Raw genomic sequence first — 13,447 nt, forward strand, 5'->3', positions numbered from 1 at the left:
AATGAGAGAGAGAGAGACAGAGACAGAGAGAAAGAGCTAGTGTGCTGCAGGTCCAAACACACACGTTGGAATGAGAGGAATTAACCGAAGGGACTTTGTGTGTAGGACGCCTGTGTCTCAGCTTGCCCCAGCAGAAGTTAGCACAGATACGTCTCCTCTTCCCAGCATGCACTAGAAGAACGGCTAGATTAAAAGATGGAAGCCGTACCAAGTCCATACGGTTCCACGATCCAAACCCCAGATTGGACACAAGTCACCGAAGCCAGACAGAGAAGCCAAGACAGAGCTCTGAATTTTTATGCACATACCACTAAGACACATCGGCTGTCCACTGTACCGCGCGCGCGCGCGTGTGTGTGTGTGTGTGTGACGAGAGTCATTTAAATCTGATTTGACCCCCCTCGCTCACCCACACTAAGGCCAAGGAATTGGTAGATATGGCTCCGTGGCCCTTTTCCACACTGAATTACCACCAGCCTGTAATAATAATAATAATAATAATACTTCGTTTTATATAGCGCCTTTCAAAGGACCCAAGGTCGCTTTACATAAGGGGGGGGGGGGGGGGGAGATAACAAGTCAACAAACATAGTGGACAGACACAACACATACATATAAAGTGAGAAAGTTAGGGGTTGAAGGCCAGGTTGAAGAGGTGGGTTTTGAGCAGTTTTTTAAATGAGTCCAGAGTTGGGGTGGTGCGGAGTTCTGCGGGGAGGGAGTTCCAGAGGGTGGGAGCTGCCACACTGTAGGCTGTCTACCATCACGGCATCACATTATAAAGATGACAGGCAGTGATGACGATGAGAATGATCGTGGTGGGAGGGCTCGGTAATCGAGGAGAACACACAATCAATACCAGGACAGTTCTGTTGAGAATTAATGATTGTAAAGCACAAAGTCTTAAAACACACACACACACACACACACACACACACACACACACACACACACACACACACACACACACACACACACACACACACACACACACACACACACACACACACACACACACACACACACACACACACACACACACACACACACACACACACACACACACACACACACACACACACACACACACACACACACACACACACACACACACACACACACACACACGACAATTCACATCAGCCCATGTCTCTGTAATGTGCTGGGACAGGTCTAGAAATAGGCTGGGAATTGGATGGAGGGGGTAAATCAATGTGATTAGTGGGCGATAGTGAAACATTAGATTAGCTAGGCATTCAGCCGCTCGCCCGGTCTGTTTAACAGCTCCCCGTGCACACAGCAAACATGTGAGCTAGCTATTTTGGGTCTACCCCCCCCCCCCCCCCTCTCTCTCTCTCTCTTTCAGCCACTATCTCCCTCCGTCTTTCCTTCCTGCTTCACTCTCTGGTTGCTTCTTTTTCTCTCTCTCTTTCTCCCTCTCTCTGCCCAAGTTCTCCAACAGTTGTATCTGTTTTTATGACGTTTGTCGTCCCTTCCTCGTTGGTCGGTCTCCTCCCACGTAGCCTAGTATTACCCCGTCTCTCTGTCGCAGAGATAAGGTGAATATTAAACTCAACTGGTTGCTGCAGCACAAAGAAGACTTGCGGTAGAAAAAGAGGAGCCATTATGAGACCCGAGTGTTTCTCCACACAGACACACACGGCCCACCCAGGTACATTTACAACTAGGGCTCGGAGCGAGGTAGAATATCAAAGGTATACATATATTTAAAAAAAAAATTATTTACTTATACTTAGTGGTACTTGTGTTATTGCACAGACAGCCTATTGTATATAAATAAATATCTGCTTTTTTTTATTCTGTTAATTGTTGCTTTTTGTATTCCTTTATGCTGTGGAGCAAACGGAGAGTAAGAATTCCATTGTAATTGTTGCATTATGGCAAATGAATGTGAATCTGAATACTGTCAAGGATCCATGCAATGGTATGTTTTTTTTTTAATAAATAATATATGAACAAATCTTGAAATTATTGATTTTTCATTGATTGATCTAAGATATTCCTTACAGCAGTATTATAAAGCTTTTGGATTAAAACATACATCTTTGAATGGCCAATTACTGTCGTTTGCATGGAAAAAAACAAAACAGTCAAATATCGTTATACCATAAAAAAAAACAAGAAAAATATAAAAAGATTTGACCACATCGTCCTATTTCCACCCACCTTTCAAATTGGGGCATTGTCATCTCCGCAATACTGACATGCCTTTGAGTCATATCACACCTGCTTGACTCCCCTCCCTCATCAACTCCCATTCCTCAACCCTCCCTGCCCCCCCTCAGACCCCAACCCGCTGGTAACCACCCCAAAGTAAACTGGTGACTTGTGAGGAACTCTGATCCTATCAGACTACACAATGTCAACAAACCGTTTAACAGCCACAAAATGAATACAATTAAAAACGAATCTGTGCCCGTTGTCTGGTGTTAGTCTCTTGTATCAAGAGCTGAGTCAATCAACTCGAGAATAAATGTCTGGCTTCCTCATCATCCTCAATAATACCAGAGTGAAACACACACAGTCTGTCGGCAGTCAAGCGGAGGGGGGGGGGGGGTGACTCGTTAGAAACTAACACCTATGTAGCTGCTCTTCCGGGATCACAAGAAGACGAGAGAGAGAGAGAGAGAGAGAGAGAGAGAGACCCCTGACCAGACCTCCCATGGGACCTCACCGTAACCGTGCTTGTCAGAGTATCACACCTCACCCACCCCCACCAAAAGCCACACCAGAGGGGGTTTCAAGCCCGACTTCCTAATAGAAGGAAACTATGCATGGAGAGAGCCTACAGTCAACATAGAGTGAGTTTCCTAAGTCAGGAATCATTCAGTTAAGAACCATTTTCGACACAATCAACTTCTATTGATTAATATCCCTAAGACACGAGTATTGCACAATTACGACTATAGTGTAATGCTAACGCGAGGGCAATGAACTACACTCAAGTATTTCAATTAAACCATGAAAACTATTACAATGTCGCCATGTTAGCACTGGGCTACAGCTGTCTGTGAGTTGCAGCGAAATCAATCAAAGCTACCACCATCTGTGTTGAACATTACCCAGATCTCGCATCGTATCATTATGACGGAACAATGTGGTTAACATAGAATAGAATAGATCTTTATTGTCATTGTTACAGTTGTTACAACGAAATTTAAAAATGCAACCCTAGGTGCTAGTAAAAAAAATAAAAGCAGTCCTCCTAAACACAGTATTAAATATAAAAACAGGGGTGGGGCATAAATAACATTAATAAAACAGGGGAGTATAAAATATAATTGCACTATCCCTTAATGTTGTGTGTGTGTGTGTGCGTGCGTGTGCGTGGGGGGGGGGTGCAAGGAGACTGTTGTTTTAAAATTTAGCTGAGTTTAGTGCACATATGGCCCTGGGATAAAAACTAAACTTCAGTCTGTTAGTCCCGGTGGGCATGACGCTGAAACGCCTGCCCGAGCGCAGCCGCACGAGGTGCTTGTTGCCCGGGTGGTGTGGGTCCTTCAGTATTTTTACTGCTTTTTTGAGGCAGCGGGAGTTGTATAGTCCCTCCAGTGAGGGGAGGGGGCAGCCGATGATCTTCTGGGCCGAGTTGACGACCCTCTGGAGCGCCCTCCTCTCTGTGGCTGTGCAGCTGAGGAACCACACGTTGATGCAGTAGGTGAGGATGCTTTCCACGGAGCAGCGGTAAAAAGACGGTGTTGATTCTCCAGGTCAGGTCATCCTCCAGGTGGACTGGACACCCAGGAACCTGATGACCGAGACTCTCTCCACACATCCCCCGTCGATATACAGGGGCTGTATGTCGGTCTTCTTCCTCCTGTAGTCCACGATCATCTCCTGGGTCTTTAGCTTGTTGACATGAGCCCAGTGAGCGCAGAGCATGCCATGTATGACAGCCATGCAGGAAACATAGCTTAGACTCAGCCCTATTGTGTAGAAAACGGACAACCACAAGGCTACGACCTACATAACTACCTCCCATGGCTAGTTTCCAGCTACAACACAAGGCGACCGTGTTGCATTATCCTCTGTTGATGGTGGCAAAAGTCGGAGGTCCCGACACGTACCTATACGCAAGAACTGACCAAGTACCTCTTTGTTTCCATATACCTAGGACCGTTTCAAATGGTGAAGTGTTACTGTTGAAGGATAGTCAGACTATACACTGATTCAATACTTCATAATAACAGATCACTGCCACCGTTGTGACTAAAAATGTACTCTCATCTGAAGAGAAACTTTGGATCCAAATACACGCCGAGTTCCAATCCGTGATCGACTGGTTGGTCCACAAAAATGTCTCCACCCTTTTGCGGCCACAGGTTTCGCCCTAGGAGGCTGAAATTTGGCATGGAGGCCAAGTGTGTGTGTGTGTGTGTGTGTGTGTGTGTGTGTGTGTGTGTGTGTGTGTGTGTGTGTCTGAGAAGGTGTGTGTTCATGCCAACTAACTAAAAGGGGGGGGTGGCAAACGGGAGTGGACTATCACAAAGAGGTTGCAGCTATTGTGTATTCGCACTTGTTTATCATATCAATGTGGAGTGTATTCACATCCATTCTTGAAGACTTTCATCTGTAAATGAAAGTCTTTTTGAAACTTGTTCTCAACCTGTTGTAAGTCAGAATATACATCTGCTTTACTCTAGTATTTTATACACATTAGCAATATCAACAAACCTTTTAACAGCCAAAAAATGAATACAATTAAACACGAATCTGTGGCCATTGTCTGGTGTTAGTCTCTTGTATCAAGATACAAGATACAAGAGACTAACACCAGACAACGGGTACAGATTAGTTTTTGAATTGTATTCATAGTTACTACTAGAGAATAAAAAAACATTTCTGGCTTCATTTTTATTTCTTATTTTTGATGGTGGGTCCGGCTACCCATTTGTTAGCGTTTGGATCACTGATTGGGCCTTTTTAAAAAGGTGCTCATAATACACATTATGATGTAACAAAATTGTAGTAGGGTAGGGGAGCCAAAAGCAGACATACAAATCATGCACACGCACAATAACATACACACACCAGAATCGGGCTGAGGTACAGTAATCACAGGTGTCATTCTTGCCCCGTCACTCAAGACCACAGGATTTCCAGTTGATTGATGGGGCGGATTGGGGCTGTGATTGGACAGACCCCGTTTTAATGGAGTGGATTTGTGGTTGAGCTGTGCTGCAAGAGAGTGGCTGTGCTTTGATTGAAAGATTGTTTTATGGATTTATCGATTGTCCAATTTAAGATGTGCGTCGTCACGTGCATGAATGTGTGCATGTGTCTATCTCGTTCGCCTGTGTGACTGATGTGTCTGAATCCAACACCTCCGGGCGCCGTGGCTGATTCGGCCAATCCTGCCCCTCCTCTTCATCATCAGTGGAGATCATCATCACTGTGAAACATCACGTCAGCGGCCCTGCCCGGTCTGAGGAGGAGGAGGAGTGTGGCTGCGGCCGATAAGGGAGAGCCGGCCGGACTGAGCCGGTCCATTCGGACCCTTCAATCATAACGTCAGCCTTGAGGTGGAGACTCACTCCGTCTGGCCTTCACTCTCTAATAACAGTCCGTTTCACCGGCCGATACGGATGCGTGTTTGTCCAGCCTCAATAGATCTACCGAAAATACGAATTGGCAGACAGTAATAACTGAGTGTGTGGAGAGAGAGAGAGAGAGATTTTAGTGTGCTTAGTTACACTGGTAAACCCTACTCTGATGGACCACTAATGTGGTTCTCCTTCATGTCAAGGACCCCCACATTTGTACAAATTAGGGCACACGTCCCCTCCCCATTTGACAAGAGTTTGTCTCATGGACCCCCCCCCCCCCCCTATCTTAGAAGATGTTTTAGTCGTTAAGAGGTTTGAGTCCAGAGTCCCGTAGCCGTATGTGCTGGTTGAGGAGGCGACAGTGTAGAATGTGTTATGATCATATTAGTCATTCTAACTTTTAATAGTGACATTAAACTCTTCCTCATTTTTCTAGGGACCCCATATAGCTCCCTCAAGAACCATTGAGAACCACTGATTTACTGAAACCTAAACAGACCATGTGGTGGACAAGAGTGTTGCTGTTGTTATGTTACGGTCAGTACATGTCAACGGTTTGGAAGGTAGAAGAAGTGCTTCATATCCAACGACATTACCATTTACCATGTCCAATAAAAGACTAAAACCTGTCAATAAACGTCTGAGTCGTCTATTCTAAAAGGTTCCTGTCTATATGGGTGCTGCCTGATTCAGTTGACTTCATACGTTCCCACTGCCTGGGGAACATGGAAGCTGTTTAAAAACTGACATAACAAGTAGTTCTTCATTGTCATCGCTAAAACTCGCACTTAGTCAAGACTGTGTGTGGACGCACAAGCAGAAATATAACAACATATTATTAACGTGGCGACAGAACAAAAACACAATTTCAACATACATGCCCTGTGTGCGCATGCATGGCCCAGAGAGGCTATGAGCAACATGTTACAGTAACACGATACATTGTGTCGTCTGAACAAACATAAGCAGACAGGCAACTGTACTACTGTACACAGAGACAACAATGCTCACCTCTAGTCAGTCTCCATAAAAGATAGCATTGTTTTAAAGTAATTTATTTTTAGTTATGCACATGAAAGTTGAATATAAATACTGCGATCGCATGCATGCGTAGTGTGCAGCACCGTGGATCGCACCCCGTGTACCACCATGCCCCAAGAAGAAGAAGAAGTGTGGGCAACTTTGGACGGAGAACTTACCAGCTCTCTGCCTCCCTTCCTTCCCGTGTTGCTTGTTGTGCGCCCCTCCTCTGTTGTTGTTGTTGCTCCAGAAACTTCAGATTTTAGTTTGATCGATCAGGACAGTGTCGATGCGTCGGTCGGGGCAGCTGTAGTACTACGGTATTGATGAACTTCATAAGAGAAATGGGACTACAACTTTTTTTCTTCTTTCCTCTAGTCCCGTCCCTTCCTCCTCCCCCTGCCGCCCCCCCTCCTCCTCCACGGTCACGACAAGAAGCCACTTCCGCGAACAAATGGCAGCGTCTGGTCTCCAGGGTTCGCTCGGCCGCAGTTTGAGTTTGGCCCCTGGTGGAGTCGTGGCTTTTGATTGATTGATTGAAAAGTTTATTAACAGATTGCAGAATGGGTACAGTACAGTACGGCTCAATACATACAATTGTTAAGGGGATGCAGACCAGAGAAAGACTTTCGTCTTGTTTACATCAGGGTCCCCCATTTTCAATTCATCATAACATATATGACATACATGACATACAGATAGACAGTATACTGCTACATCTATACATTTATGACATATCAGATTTGCAAATACAGTACTGTTTGTGAGACAAAAAGTGTCCAGAAAAAGAGTGTATATACATTTGATGTAGAAACTGTACATATCTTTGCATATCATATATGTCACAAATGTAATAGTACTATATATATACGGTACCTGTATGTCATGTATGTCCCTATGCCATAAATGGCATGATGTCATGTATGTCGTGTATGTCATAAATGTCACTATGAATTGAAAATGGGGGACCCTGATGTAAATAAGACAAACGTATTTCTCTGGTCTGCATCCCCAATTGTGTGTATTGAGCCGTACCCCCGTCCCCCGTACTGTATTGTACCCATTCTGCAATCTGTTAAATAAAGTTTTCATTCATTCATTCATTCATTCACATTCCACTGTATGCTCCTTGAAATATCCACACATGAAAATGTGCGTGAATAAGTAATCTCCCCCATTGATTGATTGATTGAAAAGTTTATTAACAGATTGCAGAATGGGTACAGTACAGTACGGCTCAATACATACAATTGTTAAGAGGATGCAGACCTGAGAAAGACTTTCGTCTTGTTTCCATCAGGGTCCCCCATTTTCAATTCATCATATGACACACATGACATACAGATAGACAGTACTGCTACATCTATACATTTATGACATACCAGATTTTCAAATACAGTACTGTTTGTGATACTAAAAAAATCCAGAAGAAGAGTATATACATTTGACATAGAAACTGTGCATTGGGGGAGGTTGGGTAGGTGGGGTGGGGGCTGTACATTGGAGGTGGGGGGGGGGGGGGGGGGGGGGGTTGGGTAGGGGGGGGACACACTGTACATTGGAATACTGACATACATTTGACATGGAAACTGTACATTGGAGGAGGTTGGGTAGGTGGGGTGGGGCTGTACATTGGAATACTGACAAAGCCATGTTTGGTCTTTATTGTACAACTGGGTTAGGACATTTGTAGGGGCCAGTTTTGAATTGCAGTCTCCCGTAGGTGTTCTTTGACAGTGTTTTTGAAGGTGGGTAGTGATTTACATTCCTTTACAGCTTTGGGTAGGGCGTTCCACATTGTTGTGGCATAATTGCGAAACGTGTTTAGTCCCTTGTTTGAGCCGAATCTGGGTTTTACATGATTTGTGGAGCTCCCTCTGGTGTTGTGATCGTGGTATTCACTGACCTTTGGGAAGTATTTTGACATGTACATGGGTACCTTGGTCGTGTAGTGTATCTTGTAGACCCGGCCCATTGCAAGTTGCTGTACTCTGTCGTCTACTCTAAGCCATCCTAGGTTGGCAAAGTGTGCAGGGGTGAGGTGGGTTCTAGGAGTCAGGTCAAGCAGTAGTCTGACTAGTTTGTTTTGAGATGTTTGTAATTTGGTTTTTAGTGCCTTTGAGGTGCTTTGGTACCATGAGGTGCAAGCATAGTCGTAGTACCCTTGAATGAGTGCTCCTGCCAGAGTCTTCAGGGTATTCTTGTTTACCAGGGAGGAGATCCGGTACAAGAATCGAGTTCGTTGATTGACTTTTTTTATTACATTGGATGCCATTTTGTCACAGGAAAGATTAGCCTCTAGGATGGAACCCAGGTAGGTAATTTCATCTTTCCTTGTGACAATATTGTCACCCACTGTAACTGAGAAGCCGTCTGTTTTGCTGAGTTTGTTATTTGAACCGAAGAGAATGGACTCTGTTTTGCCCATGTGTAATGATAGTTTGTTGTCGGCGAGCCATATGCAGATTTTGCCTAGTTCCGAGCTGAGGGTTACCCTCGAGCAAGGCACTACCACTACCCCCAACCGGCCATTTGTTCCCGTGAAATGTACTATAGTCAACAGCGCAGCCAACATGTAATATAATGAGGAGCATGTATAACAACGTAATAACCCCCCCCCAGCCCCCCCCCCACACACACACAAAACCACTGACTTCTTACATGTGTATTCAGTAGTCAATTTGTGTGTTTTTTTTATTTGTATATATCATCGGGTAAAAGGTTGTAACGTACACATTATAACGGTTTTATTAACTTGACCATAATGCAAAATTATGCAAGGTAAAAGGAAACTATGCCTTTCTTTGGCGGAAGAAAAACAACCATTCTTGTGCGTTTTTTTTCCTAGCTCTTATTTTGGTTTGTGAGCACTAGTGTGTCTGCAGTGCAATATAACCAACCACCACCAGGGGCGGACTCGTTCCAACGTTCTCGCGTCGGCATGGAAGAAGAAGATGCTGCTTCCTTGAGCATGTTTACATCAGGCTCTGGTTTACATGGCTGCGCTAAGTCAAAGTGCGAAAACTACCAATGAAGTAAACGGTGGACAACATGTCCTATATTTACCATTTACTTCTGGCAGTTCTTTTTAGCCTCATATAGCTAAATAATAATGGAAACAAATAATTAATGCGACGTTGATGTTATAGACGAGGAACTTCCGCTAGACCAAAAGTGTGGTCATGATGAAGTCCCGCCTCCCTAGAATCCATTCGCTCGCTGGAATGCCGTCTTATTTCTGATTGGATGGCCGGCCCCCTCGACCTTTGAGTGACACGCTGCTGCGGTCGATGGCTGACGCACATAGATGTAAAGAGGACATCATATGCGTGTCAAGGGGTAAGCTAGCCAAGTACTCAACTGATCACCACGAACGTTTCCGCTATATTATGTAGTGTGTTGTAGTTATGTGGTAAACCAGATGCAACTGCACTAGAATGCGAAGACAGTAGCCCACCCTAAGATGTCTGTAAGTGCAGATGTCTGTCAGCTAAACTAGCTATATATGTCCAACCGGCTACTAGCTCCAGTGCTCCTCATCCGGATACAACACCGGTCATCTTCAGGTGACTTGTTGTCGCAGTGAATGAGCTGACAACAACATCTCAAAGTAGCGTAGAATAACTTGGAATATATAACTCAACGTTTGCATGTTTGGAGTGTTGCCTGCCACCACCGAGCTATATATAATGAAGCTCTTAGTAGAAACCGTGTGAATATCTCTTGTCAGATTTGGACTGCCGCTCGTAATAACGTTACCCAACTGCTCCCATTCCACATCAGCTCTATTTGTCGTCCCGTACACATCTCCACGTTTCTTCTTGTCTTAACATTAACGTTACTTTATCTTCTAAACTATTCTTCTTCACCATCTCCCTGTATGTCCCATTGTCCCTATGCCATAAATGTCATGTATGTTGTGTATGTCATAAATGTCACTATGAATTGAAAATGGGGGACCCTGATGTAAACAAGACAAACGTCTTTCTCTGGTCTGCATCCCCTTAACAATTGTGTGTATTGAGCCGTACTGTATTGTACCCATTCTGCAATCTGTTAAATAAAGTATTCATTCATTCATTCATTCATTCATTCATTCATTCATTCATTAATTCATCCCTCATGTCCCAAGACGATGTTTCATACTACTCATTTATAACGTTAGCACACTGTCTAAAACATAACGCCTGTGTGGCTGTCATTTGGTCACCACACAATTTGCCTACTTAACGTTAGATTATCATGTGTACCTTCCCAACACATCTTTCATCTTGTGGGAGTCAAGAGAAGGTGCTTTAGTATGTTATGTATGTCATTTATATATATATTTTTTTAAACCAGGCAGGTCAATTAAGAACACATTCTTATTTACAATGATGGCCTGCTGCTCAAAGGAGAGATGGTTTTCCCATGACATCATAGAAAATAGTAACCTTTAGAATATCTCTAAATGCAAATGGAATCATGCATGAATAGCTTAAGTCGTGACAGAATGTGCATTTAAAGTCATATATATATAGTATTAAAGTATATATATATGTTTATGTCAGTTTTATTGGCATAAACATATCTGTAATGTGTTGTCAAAGATACCGAAGTGCATAGGCTCTCCAAAATTCCTCCTCCTTTCTCCCTCCTTCCTCATTCTCCCCTCCCTTGTTCCCTCCACGTTTCTTCCATGTTGGCTTGCGAAGGAGCAGAAGAAAGGAGCACAAGTGACACATTCACCACACTAAGTCTTCCTCTTTGTCTTCTCGTGCTCTCTGATGTGTGCGTTACGCCTCGCTCCACTCTCCCAGTAGATGCAGGTGGTTCCCAGGCTGAGTAGAGCAGTGGTGCGTGTGAGGAGAGTGGCAGCTCGGGTCACCAAGGCAACCATGGCTGAGAACCACCAGGGCTCCTCCACAGCAAAGGGGGGCACCACCACAGCAGCCATCATCATCATTGGAGATGAGATACTCAAGGTGGGATACAAAAAGTGAATTCAGTGTGCGTTTGGGGTGGTGGTTGAGGGAGGCTAAATTATGGTTCTGCAACAAAGTGTTCCCAGGTGCGTGCATTGTGTAGCAAGTTTGGACAACATTGGGACAACTAGAGCATTTTCACGAGCTGCACCCTGACTTTGGAAGACCCTCCCGCAGACTATCAGAGACTCTCCCTTAAGGCCTCTGCATGCTACAGAAACTTCAAAGCAACTGCAACACAACATCGACAAAGCAACGGTGTTGTAGACACTCTGCCTTTATGCTTCTGCAACATCGACGCGCAAAGTTAGTTTAACTAAAGTTAGTTTAGGTTCGTGTTAACGTTAGATAATGTACAAAATAAACGTATTTCCGGTGCTTTTAGACGCCGCTCTTTTATTTTGAAATCCCCCGACCGGAAGTGTTATAGTGTCTGTTGCTAGCAGCTTAACTTCTGTCGCCCGTTTCTGTGCTTTTCGAGCTAACGTTACCGTAACGTCATTAGTTTCCAATGGAGAGGAGAGAAAGACCTCAAACTACCTGTTGGAATAAATTAATTGATTGATGTTTAACTTGTCCCTGTGTGTGTCCAGTCATTTCGACTAGCAAACGTTGTATTTAACGTTACCTCAGGATACCATTGTATTTAGTTGGTTAGCTATGTAGCTAATGTGGATAGCATTTTGAATAGCACCAATGCTAGCTGGCTGGCTACAGCTTTATTTACTAAATTATGGAGGCTTTTTAATCGTCAAGGTAAGAGAGGATTTATCATGATCAACTGAAGGCGTATGCTATGGAACAATATGTGCTTGGGTTTTCAGAAAAAGGCCAGCTATGTGACGCTAATTATTTAGCATCAACGCTGGCTGGCTACAACAATGGAGGATAGTATTCCTCGCTGCGGGACCAATATTATTCTATGACAGCCCCGCCCCCATTCACTACCAACCAATCACTGCTACGCAATATCAACGCAACGGTTGTTCAGATTAGATTCTGGGGACATGTACGCAACGTCCTCGCAACACAGTCTACAAGACCCTCTGCAACAACCGCGCTGAAATCGCGCTGATGTTGTGTTGAAGTTGCTTTGAAGTTGCTGTAGCATGTAGAGGCCTTTACTCTCCACCTTTAAATCGTGACTCAAAACCTACCAGCATACAACCCTCCCTACCCATAACTACCCTCCTCCAACCTACCACCTCCCTTTCCCCTTCCCTACCTTCTCTCTGTCTCCTGTCCCTCCTGTTTCTAACCTCCCTGTGTTACCTTCCTGTGTTACCTCCCTGTGTTACCTCCCTGTGTTACCTTCCTGTGTTACCTCCCTGTGTTACCTTCCTGTGTTACCTTCCTGTGTTACCTTCCTGTGTTACCTCCCTGTGTAACCTTCCTGTGTTACCTCCCTGTGTAACCTTCCTGTGTTACCTCCCTGTGTAACCTCCCTGTGTTACCTTCCTGTGTTACCTCCCTGTGTTACCTCCCTGTGTTACCTCCCTGTGTAACCTCCCTGTGTTACCTCCCTGTGTTACCTCCCTGTGTTACCTCCCTGTGTTACCTTCCTGTGTTACCTCCCTGTGTTACCTCCCTGTGTTACCTCCCTGTGTTACCTTCCTGTGTTACCTCCCTGTGTTACCTCCCTGTGTTACCTTCCTGTGTTACCTCCCTGTGTAACCTCCCTGTTACCTTCCTGTGTAACCTCCCTGTGTTACCTTCCTGTGTAACCTCCCTGTGTTACCTCCCTGTGTTACCTCCCTGTGTAACCTCCCTGTGTTACCTCCCTGTGTTACCTTCCTGTGTTACCTCCCTGTGTTACCTTCCTGTGTTACCTCCCTGTGTTACCTTCCTGTGTTACCTCCCTGTGTTACCTTCCTGTGTAACCTTCTTCTGTTACCT

The 13,447-nt window shown here is 44.6% G+C and overlaps 2 protein-coding genes across 4 annotated transcripts in view; one reads left to right on the forward strand and one right to left on the reverse strand.

The window, feature by feature from the left end:
* The window catches only part of shc1 (SHC (Src homology 2 domain containing) transforming protein 1), a gene marked incomplete at its 5' end in the record, with an annotated part of 28,809 nt that extends 25,705 nt beyond the window's left edge, over nt 1-3,104 (reverse strand). The window contains one exon of the mRNA XM_084336729.1: nt 3,084-3,104. Within this exon, the coding sequence (XP_084192855.1) occupies nt 3,084-3,104 (21 nt within the window). The remainder of the gene's footprint in view (nt 1-3,083) is intronic.
* Nucleotides 3,105-9,602: 6,498 nt separating this feature from the next.
* flad1 (flavin adenine dinucleotide synthetase 1) overlaps nt 9,603-13,447 on the forward strand; it is a 55,719-nt gene continuing 51,874 nt past the window's right edge. The window contains exons 1-2 of one of the 3 annotated variants that reach the window (XM_084335897.1): nt 9,603-9,926; nt 11,390-11,551. In XM_084335897.1, the coding sequence (XP_084192023.1) occupies nt 11,390-11,551 (162 nt within the window). In that variant the 5' untranslated portion in view covers nt 9,603-9,926. Of the gene's footprint in view, nt 10,057-11,386; nt 11,552-13,447 lie in introns of all 3 variants that reach the window. The other 2 variants (XM_084335895.1, XM_084335896.1) reach the window with 2 other exon arrangements.

The sequence above is a fragment of the Notolepis coatsorum genome, assembly GCF_963971535.1.
Source record: "Notolepis coatsorum genome assembly, chromosome: 19".
NCBI classification, from domain to species: Eukaryota; Metazoa; Chordata; class Actinopteri; order Aulopiformes; family Paralepididae; genus Notolepis; species Notolepis coatsorum.